Consider the following 12501-nt stretch of genomic DNA (forward strand, 5'->3'; position numbering starts at 1 on the left):
AATTCACGGTCCATTCTGGTCAATTTCACGGTCATGGGGTTTTTAAAATAGCAAATTTCATTGTTTCAGCTATTTAAATCTGAAGTTTCACGGTGTTGTAATTGTAGGGGTCCTGACCCAAAAAGGAGTTGTGGTGGGAAGGTCGCAATACCGCTACCCTCACTTCTGCACTGCAGCTGGCGGGCGCTGCCTTCAGAGCTGGGTGCTCAGCCAACAGCTGCCGCTCTCTGTCCACCCAGCTCTGAAGGCAGTGCAGAAGTAAGGGTGGCAATACTGCAACCCCCCTAAAATAATCTTGTGAACCCCCTCCCCACCCCGCAAGTGCTTTTTGGGTCAGGACCCCCGATTTGAGAAACACTGGGTCTCCCCCGAGAAATCTGTATAGTATCAGGTAAAAGCACACAAAAAACCAGATTTCATACTGGGAGAGCAGATTTCACAGCCCATGATGCATTTTCATGGCCATGAATGTGGCAGGGCCCTAATCATCTCGTATAGACCCAGCCACACAATCCTTGTGCTAAGAGAGCTCCAGCACTCTCTTCCACGGTGTGCACGCAGACAGGGAAAGCTACAACATGGCTGCACAGTTCCATGCAGCAAATTCCAGCCACCAGTTCTTACACATGCCTCTTACAGAACTGTCTGTTTGTCCAGTCTAATTTCCCACTTAGTTTGGCACTCTTGACTCACTTCTTTTAAAACCCAGTTAGCACCAGCATGGCCCATCCAAAAACCAAACACAAGGCAGAGAAATCAACAGCCGGTCACAGGAGTTTCCTGAGAGAACAAAAAAAGAATCCCAGCAGAAGTCCAGCGTTGACTGAAAAAGGAACTCCGAAGACCCTGTTTTAAGGTTGACTGACAAAGGAAGCCCTAGCAAGATGCATTGGTCAGGTACCCTGTATATCTATGACTAAATCACGGAAGTACTATCCCTGCTAAAGCTCCCCCACTGCCCTGCATTTCAAATGGGAGTTAAAAGCCATGTCCCTATACGACAGCTTTCACATCAAAACAACTTGCAATGCTCTGAGACATCACTGCCCTTTTCAGATTGTCGGCAATTATTTCAAATACATTGATCCTGGTTACCATGCATCTGCTTTTGAGCAGGAGTCTTCATATCTACTAAACCTCATTGCGAAGGATCAGTGCAACCAAGTTTGATTTTGAAACTGAAAATTCCAATAAGGGTTGTGTTTTCTTGAGAGCAGGACATTAGGGAGAAAACAGCAAATACTGCAGTTTTTTTATGGTGGTTTTTTTGTTGTTCCAAAATTGAACCAATTTTGTAAAATCAAAATGAAGTCCAAAAAACACTGGAAGGGCAAGTCCCACTGTGGTGTGACAGGCCCTGATCCTGCAGCTGGCTCCAGATAAGAAGAATCCTGTGCCTGTATGGGAGGGGTGCTGGAACAATGTGTGTAGAGGGCGTGCTGTAAGCCATTGAACCAAACTGTGAACCCTGTATATGTCGGAAACCACTTCAAGCCAGGGGGTGCTCCTGCACCCCTAATTCCAGCACCTATGATGTATGGAGCCCTGCTGACTTCCATGGGTAGTTCACACTGGTATGGGAATCTGCCATTGCAGATGATACAGTTGCAGCATCGTGGCTACAGGTTGCATAGGTCTATAGGTGCCACTGATGAGAAGAAAGTGTAGGTAGGGTGACCAGATAGCAACTGTGAAAAAACGGGACCGGGGTGGGGAGTAATAGGCGCCTATATAAGAAAAAGTCCCAAAAAACAGGACTGTCCCTTTAAAAATGGGACCTCTGGTCACCCTAAGTGTAGGTGAACAGGATGGAAGGTGAGCAGACATGGATCCGTGGGACATTAGGATGCCAGTTGCCACCCAACTTCCCTGTTGCAATGGAACAGCAGACCATTTCACCATGACACCATAACAGGGGCTCTGTGCTTCCGGCCTCCTTCAGTGCACAGGGCTCAGAGTCGTGGAGCCATCTTGAGTCATGCTCTGCTCACAGCCCTCTGCACTTGGCTAAATTTACACTGACACATTTTAGACCAGAATGATCACACCATGCAGGAGGCCAGCAGCATAGCCAGCGCCTGGGAAACAGCCCTGCATTCTCTGTTACGTGCTGTGACTCTTTAAAGTGTGCTCAAGCCCCCCAGGTGCTCTTATTGAAGGCAGTAATGGGCATCTTGTAGGTGTGTAGATAATGGCCTGTGAGGCACAGAAGCAGTGAGTCACCATTTACAAAGATATTGCATAGTTGGTGTAAAAATGTATTGCGGGGGAGGGGAGGAATACTGCCGACATAGCTTTTCTCCCAAAGACTTGGGGACAGATTCTTACGTACTCTGAAACTTCTTTGCGTTGCCTGAGTGGTGCAAAAGAACCCACTGGCAGAGTGGCATGAAGGGGCCTTAGTGCAAATGAGAACCAGGCTATTTTGGAGCAAACTCCTCAGCTGATATATATTAGCATTTTTCCATTGAAGTCAATGGTACTATGCCAATTTACACCGGCCGAGGACTTGGCCCTTTGGACAGATACTCATAGACTCTAAGGCACTTTACACCACTCCAGCAGCGTGAAGGTAACATACTGGGTGTATATGTAATTGACATTTAGGCTCATTGTAAGCCTATACGCTGCCAGCCTAAACGAGAATCAGACCCCCCTCCCCCAGCATGTTTCAGAACGGTCTGAATTCTGACTCAGAGAAATGATTGCAGTTTATCCACTGGTAATATACCATTATCTGACATTTACTATTAATTACCAATCACATTCATTTCAAGCATGCGATGAAGGGAAATATTTTTTGTGGAGAATAAACTAAAAAAATCAGATGTGGAGAGGAATGTGGTTCTTGCGTGAGCAATCAGAATAATACTATGTAATTCTATGGTACCCTTTATTCAAAAAACTTAACATTAATTAATTAAGTCTATCACTGTGGCTTCAAACAAGTCAATGCACCTCTCTGATTTAATTTCTCCATTTGTAAAATGGAGAGAATACTCACCTTACATGGGGTCTGGGAAGCTCATTTCATTTATTTTTAACCTTGTGTGAAGATGAAAAGTGCTAACTATTAGCTAGAATTACACTTACATAGGATAGGAGTACTTGTGACACCTTAGAGACTAACAAATTTAGGTGCCACAAGTACTCCTGTTCTTTTTGCGGATACAGACTAACACGGCTGCTACTCTGAAACTTACATAGGATGGAATTCACCTCTGTACAGAGGGCCGTATGCACTACTTAAGTTCCACTTTATCCTCAAAAGAGTGGTGCCTAGACCTTTGCACCAGTCCTCTACACAGGGGTGAATTTTACCAAAATATTATTAATGAGAAGAATCAGGACTAAAAGCTCTTATTGGAGACAATGCTGAGATCAGTACCTATCGTGCTGACCAACACTGTCTCCTGTACTCTCCCTGTGTCTGACTGTCTGCATCCACCTGTTGTCTCTTGTCATCTGTTTAGATTGCAAGCTCTTCGAGGCAGACACCCTCTTTTTGTTTGGTGTTTGTATAGCGCCTAGCACTATATATATATGGATCCTGGTCCATGATCAGAGCTCTTAAGTTGTATTACAATATAAATAAAACAGTAATGTTTTATATTAGTGCAAAACAGGAGAAATAGAATTTTGCAGCAAAAATCTTATCCTTCCCCCCAAAATAAGGTATAGTTTAGGAAAAGAAATGTACTGCTTTATGCGTCACAAGTGTCCCCAATGTTACTGAAAACATCCCTTCCATAATCAGGAGGAAAATACAGAGCACTTTGCTCTCAACTACTCATGTTCAAAGTTAAGGATGGGCTTAAGTTCTTTGCTGAATCAGAGCATTAATGGGAACTGGATCAGATCCTAGTGGGGTAAGATTTGTTTATATTTTGTTGGGATGGGGGTGGAGAAGATAGTAAGTTTTGTGCTTTTAAGAATCGAGAGGGGAAAAATATGTCTAATGCACTCCCACCTCTCCAGCAGAAATTATTTAGCAGTCGCTATCCGCAAATGATTAATTCTGAACTATCATGAACTGCAGTGCCTCCTTAATAATATGTAAAAGGAAGAAATGACACTTGCTTTAAATTGCTTGTAATAACGGTGACGGGAAGAGTGTAAGTGAAATATGGTTAAAACCTCTGTCAGTGTCAAGCTATTAAAGGTCTTGCTGTTTATCAGAGTTACATATCTTCAACTTTGCTTCTAAGCTTCTAGGTTTGCTCAGCGGCAGCGTTAACCTTTTGTCAGTATTTTTCCATAATAATCCCCCCATTAACAAGCGTTGACTTGCATGACATTGGCCTGGCGTGAAACAGTGCACTAGACCCCCCCAAGTCCCAGAGACATTTGACAAAGTCCGGGAGTACAGGGGACACAAACAAACAAACAAAATCTATTTGACCAAACAAAATTGCTCTCTTTTTAAAGTTTTGCCCTATTGGCTGGTGTATTAGAGGTAGCGCCATGGCACTTCTCCCTGACCCCCATCTACTTATCTTTTGAAGCTGGTGAAGTCATTGGCAACAAGATCAGCCCTTTGCCCCCAAGACAAATCACCAGCGAGAAGGACAAGAACAAGCAAATGTTATGTTGCTTGCATTTATTTTGATATCGAAATGGGCAAAGGTACCCTGGGCTCTGGCAAGTTGCTAATGCCTCCCAGGATATTGTAAAGGTTTGACAGCCCTGCAATATAGAGTTCTGAGATGCAGGATCATGGGGATCTCACTGACTTGTCTCTAGACCAGGAACTCATTACTTAATGCTATTTGTATGTTTAAATGCAGAATCCCAGTAAGGGGAGCTAACCGCACAAAGGTGCAATGCAGCTCTTTCCCTGCCCCCCAAACAAGGTGGGTGTACAAGAAAAACTTCCACTGGGAAGCTTTCGTTCTGCACTACTCTCACTTTCACAGCAAATATCCCAGTGACTCACTGACCTTGGCATGGTTGTTATGAGCAATCTTTGCACCATTCTTAAACAGGTTTCAGAGCAGCAGCCGTGTTAGTCTGTATTCGCAAAAAGAAAAGGAGGACTTGTGGCACCTTAGAGACTAACAAATTTATTTGAGCATAAGCTTTCGTGAGCTACAGCCCACTTCATCAGATGCATTCAGTGGAAAATAGAGTGGGGAGATTTATATACAGAGAGAACATGAAACAATGGGTGTTACCATACACACTGTAACCAGAGTGATCACTTCAGATGAGCTATTACCAGCAGCAGAGTGGGGTGGGGGGTGGGGAGGACAAAACCTTTTGTAGTGATAATCAAGGTGGGCCATTTCCAGCAGTTGACAAGAACATCTGAGTTTCCCCAGTGTCCTGGTTGTCAGTGTGGCAGAAGTGTCTTTTTGTTTCACCTCTCTCGGCTCCCCTCCCACCTCCTGTAGAAACAGGTTTACTGTGAAGACAGGTCAAGCTGTGGTTTATGTATAAAATACCTCCAAGCAAGGATGCAGTGTTGCTACACCCACAGCACTTTAGATTGTGATCTTATCACAGGGACAGAGTTGGTCAGCACTTGAGTCAGATGGTCTCTTTTGCAAGCACTGCAAGAACTTGTGAAGGCAATTCAATGGGCGTCACTCTTCTCTCTAAGGCCTGGATACAGCAATGAGCTCTGTGCCAGAGATGCCTGTGCCTGCCCATCCAGAGCCCCAGAGTACGCGAGTGTGCATTCAAGGAGCTCAATGAAGGACTGGGGCCTAACCCAGTATAGAAATAATGTCCCAGTATGGTGTCTGGTAACACTGGGGAGTCACTGCCTTTTGAATGAGACATACAAAGAGTGACCACTTGTAATTAATAGAAGTCCTCTTCAAAAATGATTAGGGATGCCACATCTAATGTCGTGGCCAGAATGCAACTCAGATGATTGCAGTCATCTGTCTTCCCAAATTGCCTTGCAGATTCAGCTTCCTACAGTATCCTGAATTTCTTTTCCTAAAAGCTGGTGTAACATTAGGGTGCACTGTTAAACAGCTGCCATGTTTGAACCCAGAGGTGGCTCCCTTTCACAGGTCGTCAGAGTGGGATGAAAAGCGCTATAGAGAGTGTAAAATTATATTTTTCTCAACCTCCTCTGTAATATTTAGTGACTTTCTGCACTAATAACTGTATCATTTAAGTTTTCTTTGACATGTTAAAATCTGAACTGTGTAGCTTCCTTGCTTCAATGTCCAGGAATAAGCAGTGGACCCACTAACAGCTATGTGGGGCTTCAGAAGTGTTGGTGTTAGGGCTGTACGCAGACTATGTCGAGGTAGTTCTGGAAAACAAGTTTTTCTTTGCTTGTCCATCCTTATAGGATACACTCTCTTAGCCTCCCACAATATTCCTTGACTATCAAAATAAGACTACCTCATCAGCCCCTATCCTCAAACAACTCCCTTGGCTCCCTATTCATTTCAGGACAAGCTGTCCTCTCTGGTTTCTAAAAACGTCTCTGAATTTGACCTTGCAGACCAGGGGCAAAATTTTCAAAAGGATTAAGATCCTAAGTCCCATTTTCAAAAATCACTTAAGGCCAGATTTTCAAGGACTAAAGTCCATGGGAGTTAGACACTTAACTTGCTTTGGCGCTTTTGAAAATTCCACAAGGTGCCCATCTGCATCTTTATACACCTACATTCCTTTGAAAATCTGGCCCTTATGATCTTAAGTTCCTAAGGCATGTTTGAAAATGGGAATTAGTCACGTAGGCACTTTTGAAAATTTTTACTCTTTGTCTTTTAATATTTCTTCTGTCCACAGACATCTAATTTGTCCCATTTTTCACTCTTGTCATTCTTGGTGCAAACGCCTTCCCTGAGACGCATGGAACAATCTCCCTATAACTCTCTGTCCAGTCAACCATCCAGATTTCCAGCTCTCCTGTGAACATTTTTCTTTCCTCCCTTCTCTGATTGTTTAGTTCCTTCTGTTTATTATTTCATGTTGTAACTACATTATTTAAATCTGTAATGCATTTCATAATACAGATTGCATTAAAAGCACTATACAAAATAAAGATGGTGTATTGCAGCCAATCTATCTGAATGATTACTCCATTTCCCTTTTTATTCACCTTTCTCATTTCCTCCAATCGGTTTCACTCTGCTATTTTTACAGAAAAAAAAGCGGTAAGATATGTGAGAGACAAGGTGGGTGAGGTTATATCCGACCTGAAGAAAAGCTCTTTGTGGCTCAAAAGCTTCTCTCTCTCATCAACAGAAGTTGGTCCACTAAAAGATATTGTGCCCTCATACCCTGAGACCAACACAGCTGCAAAAATGCTGCAAACAGTAGGAAATGCATTCAAAGACAGGGTTCATTTCCTAAAGGGACATGTTCTCTTTTTCTTAGAGAAGAAGGATGGTCTTGTGATTAAGATACTGGACTGAGCCTCGGGTATGTGAGTTCAATTCCTAGTTCTGCCACGGCAAGTAACTTAATTTCTCTGTGCTTCAGTTCCCCATCTCTAAAATGGGGATATCGATACTTCCCATTTTTGTAGTATATATGGACTGTAAAGATCTTTGAGATAGGGACTGTCTTTGACTATGTGTATATTCTGCGCCTAACACAATGGGGTTTTAGGCACTACTGTAATACAAATAAAATAACAATAATCCCTCAGTCCTGGAGCAGAATTTGCAATGAAGTCAATGAAAATTCCATATGTGGAATGATAGTGGGATATGGCCCCAACTGTATGTTTGCTGAAACCTTTCTCCAGTGTTCCTTCCCTACAGCTGCTAACTCAATTGCAGTATCTATGTTCAATTGCCCAGCACAACCCCATGCTTCCCTCTTGGATGCATTCCAGCACAGATGTACACAATTGTTCAGAGGCCCCAATGCTGAACCTAGGAACTGCAGCACATGTACTAGACCATTTAATTAGTCAAGCTATTGCTCAAGCCAGGATGCAGAATTTCATCCGTTAAAAGCCAGAGTATGCAAAAAGCCTTCTGTCTCATTACTTCCAAAAACAGTTAAAGAAGTACTCAAAAGGGGAAAAATAAGCACTCCAGAGAGAAAAGCAGATCTGGAAGAGTAATTTGTAAGGGATTGCTTATTCAATTTATTACTGTTCACCGAGTGAACAGATTGGGATCTTCAACAAATTTGCTATTTAAAACTGTTGACCAAATAATCCCTTGGTCTGCAGCTTGCTTCTGAGTGTTCAGTATTTGAAATGGAAGTGGTTTTGATTAGACATGTAGTACTACGCATATTTGTATTACAGTAGCACACAGAGGCTCGAGCCAGGATCAAGACACCATTGTCTTGAGTGCTGTACAAATGAAGTCCCTGCCCCAAATAGCTTGTGGGCATGGTACTGGTATATTCTATTCCATGGCTGGATGCGATTGGCTCCAGCATGATTACATACTTGAAATTCACTCTCTTCCAGTATGCCCTTAAAAATTGCTCTGTCAAGGAACATTCCCATCAATAAACACGTTCATTAGAGGTGGAATTCATCCCTGCACAGAAGGTCAACACAAGGCTCAAAGCACCACTTGAATCCCCCTTAAGTCCCACTAAAGCCCAAAGAGCTTAAGTGATGCACAGACCTTGTGCTGTTCCTGTGGACAAGGATGAATTTCAGCCTAGAATAATTGCAAAAAGCTAGCGGGATGGGGGCACACACATGGGGGAAGTGAATTTATTTCAGGCTCCAGTTATTTTTTTTTCTCAGTATTCTCCCAGCATTAGCGCAAACCCTGGAGGGATAGGAGCCTCTTTACTGAAATGCTGCTATGTTGCTCTGTCTGTTACTAGGCAAACATGTTTTAACAGCACAGAAAACACATTTGGAACACCGGAGAGAAAAGATTTCACTATGTAGAAATTGGACTGAGTCCCTCTAATTTGAGGACCATCGTGAAGCAATAAATACCCATATTCTAACTCCTGCTGGTACTCCATAGCTACCAAGGGCCAAAACATGACAACGTCTTGGTTCTGCTGAGGTCGGAGACAGGAAGTGGTGTAGCTTTGTGTATTGACTCCTCTTTGGCCCACTGGATGATGCAGTGCTGAGCTCAACCCGGTGTTCTCCATGGGAACGTGGGGTCGTGTATGGTAGGGGAAGTGGCAGAGTTGATCTAGTGGGATGGAAGCCTCGTGGATCCATTGTGAACTTCCTGAATACACCAGTTGCACATGGAACTCATTCCCACTTGGTGTCCCACTCTGTTCTCCTACAGTGATGGCTGAACCACATATAGGGTATGTCTACACTTTCGAGCTGGGTGCCCCCAGCATGTGCCTATTGTCTCAGATGGGCACATACTCAAGATGGTTACTCACACCTGCCACTTGCACCACCACAGCTGCACTCGGTAGGGTGTTAGCTCAACCAGAGCTAGCTAGTGTTGATGTGTCTCCTCGAGCTGGGAATTGCAGCCCCAGCTGGAAGTACAGACCTACCTATAGAGGTTGATAAGCCTGCTACAGCTTTGGCTAACAGAGCTGGGCTTTGGCAGCAGTGGGTCATGCTTTTAGAACCGGCAGTCCCAGGTTCAATCGGTTGACTGACCTACCCAGAGCCACGGCAATTATATTAAGCCTTATATATTTTTATTGTGGTTGTCATTTATAATGTGGTAGAACCTAGAAACTTGAATATGAAAATCTCAGCCTCAGTCTCCTCCCTTTGCACAGAAATGAGCATTTGGATAAAACGCCTCTTCTGGGAAGCAGCAATCTTGTGGGAATCATCCCGACAACATGCTCTGTGCTGCTTATAAACCCTGCACTTTTGGGAGCCTGACCACTGACCTGTGGATTATTCCATAATAGCACACCACTGGCAGCAGCAATTACCAATCCACTTTTATTTTTGTTTTGCTTCTTACTCACATTTTAATAACCATTTAATTGCAACATTATCAGCAGACTGGAATATGGTGCCAAGAGCTATGTTATACACTGAGTCATCCAATTCCAGCACAGTTTATCAGTTAAATATACTATTATAGTATCCTGTTGTATGTAAAGAACTAGCTGGTTTCGCCTCTGAGTCCAAATACTTTATGATAATAAGCCTTTAAGTTTGGGGGTATTTTTGATACCTGTTCTTTGGATTTAACCTCTCCCAGCTGGTCTATCTAGGCTTTAGTTTCATTTTTATGTACTGCAACTATGAAGCAAGCTTTTATTAAGCAAGGATGTGAACGGCATGGTAACTCAGGTAAAATAGCTGGCTGTCAAACTAGACATCACCATCATAGAGGTAATCATTGTTTTTATCTTTCATATCAAGCATTTCTTTCCCCCATCTAGACTGAGTAATATGCTAGTGCATTTCCATCCAATCTGGGTGCATTAAGTCATTGCTTCCTCAGTGTGCCAATCTGCAAGCATCCTGATAAATGCTACATCCCACTCTCTCTATATGGCTACAGATCATTGACACACATATAGAGCATAAGTAGGACAATGGAAAACGCACATTGGATTTTGAGTGTGTGTGTATGTTATAGTGAAAGCCACGGTGGTCATATGAATCTATAGATGATGTCTGTCCTTCAAATCATGTGTATCTGTGAACCTATAAAAATCTGTACAGAAAATAGTCGGAAACCAGCTGAGTTCTGATATCTCAACTATAAAAGGCAAATCTAGGCAGATCAAGCAGTCATCCAAATTCCCCTAGTTTGTTTTACAGCCTAAAGTACCCCACTCAGTAGTCATCATTTTAACAAGGGGGTTGGGGAGGGTCAGTATTACATGATATTTAGGCTGTTGCCCAATGACTTTTAAGCACAGCAAAGAAATATTACAACAGATTATTGCTAAATTGCGCATGAAAAACACGGGACGTTGGATTACAAAGGTCTGGGGTTTTTGAACACTGCTTCCATTGACTTCACCGGCACGTAGGTTACAGACATGATCTCAGGTGACTGCAGGAGCTAAAATAACTGCTGAGGAATAACCACTGTCAAATAACGGCGAAGGGATATGGGTTCTAATTGCACCTTGCTGAAGTCCAGTTTCCTGTCTAGCTGGAGCAAGCTGGACATCCAAAACTTCTGAAGCAATTTCTCACCAGGATCGGGAGACAGGCCAGCGGTGCTCAGAGCATCCATTCCGCGGCCAGGCCTGGCCCTGGTTTCACAGTCCTGTGAACAAGCTTGATTTTTCGGTGGCTCCAGAGCCGCGGGATTTGTGCGCCGCTGCTGTTGCTACCTTGCCAAGGCTGTACATCCTGACATCAAAACCTTGAGCCTGGATGCATAACAGCAGTACTGAGCCGCCGTAAAATAGCAACGCCCCAGCCGGGGCTGCTGCAGTGCATGGTCATTTCTTCACCTGCCTTTAAAGCCCTGGCACAGACCAGCCCTTCCAGGGACCCGGTTCTCTTCCCTGGCCATGAGTATGCGATACACGCGCGCCGCTCCCACCTCCCTGCAAATTGCACACCCCCAGCCTGCAAACCACTGCAGTGGATGGGCTCTGCCTCTGCAGTTCAACAGCTCGGAGCGGAGCCTCTCCTCGAAAGCCACCCCCCCACCCCTTCCCGGTTCCTAAACAAACCCCTCCTCCGAAAAACGAAATCGGCAAAGGCCATTTGGGCCGAGGCGCACCTGCATCACCGAGCGATCGGGTACCCACCGCCGGCAGCTGCCCATCGCACCGCGTTCTCCTGCATCCCCGAGAGAACGCCCCAGATACACACACGCCTTCTACCCTGGATCAACATGCAAACCAGAAATTGCACCCCCCCCCCTCCCCCCACGGCCTTTAACCAGCTCGCCTTTATACCAGAAGAGGGGGGGGGGGGTTCAGAGGGTGGAGGGGGAAGTAAAGATGTCCCAACTTACGCCCTGGCTTTGGGGAATCCCATTGATAAAAGGATCTCCAGAGACGACCCGTGTTTGATTGTCCCCGTTCGTTGTTGTCTGTTTCGTCTGGGGGTGACTTTGCTGTAGAGATCTTCTTTGGCAGCCATGGTGTGTGGTGTGGAGTTGTACTGGGCCATCATTCAGCCATCGCAACACACAAACAACAACACACCGGAAAGAAAAAAAAAAAAAGAGAGAGAGAGAGAGACAGCTGATCTACACACCGAGAAAGGCAAGCGGCTGCTGTTGTGTTGGTGTGTGTGTCTCTCTCTCTGTCTCAGCAGCTGAGCGTGGAAACATACAGCACAGCTTCCTGGTGTAAAGCAACCCCCCACCCCAGCTCTCACAAAGTCATCGCTGTTGCTGGACTAGCTCCCCCGTGAAGAAGTCTCTTTCCCACTCTGTGCCACACATGTGCAGCAAATGAAATCCATGCAATCGCACTTCCTCCTCTTGAAAAGTCAGGAATTTGCAATGAGTAATTTCTGAATGGATCAGAAAGGCAAAAAGAAGCCCTTGTGGGCAGGCTTTGCCTTTTCCTCTCCTGGAAACCCTCCCCTCTCTTAAAGCTGCAGTGGATTTTATACCAAGCCGCAGACATTTAACCAGTGTGCTTTGCTGAATGGTTTGAACAAGCACTGCTGTTCTTGACACAAAC

At 44.5% G+C, this 12501-nt stretch overlaps 1 protein-coding gene across 1 annotated transcript in view; it reads right to left on the reverse strand.

The window, feature by feature from the left end:
* The window catches only part of UBASH3B (ubiquitin associated and SH3 domain containing B), a 104664-nt gene extending 92644 nt beyond the window's left edge, over positions 1-12020 (reverse strand). Inside the window, exon 1 of the mRNA XM_077839933.1 lies at positions 11823-12020. Within this exon, the coding sequence (XP_077696059.1) occupies positions 11823-11983 (161 nt within the window). The 5' untranslated portion in view covers positions 11984-12020. The remainder of the gene's footprint in view (positions 1-11822) is intronic.
* Positions 12021-12501: the final 481 nt, after the last annotated feature.

The sequence above is a fragment of the Eretmochelys imbricata genome, chromosome 22, assembly GCF_965152235.1.
Source record: "Eretmochelys imbricata isolate rEreImb1 chromosome 22, rEreImb1.hap1, whole genome shotgun sequence".
NCBI classification, from domain to species: Eukaryota; Metazoa; Chordata; order Testudines; family Cheloniidae; genus Eretmochelys; species Eretmochelys imbricata.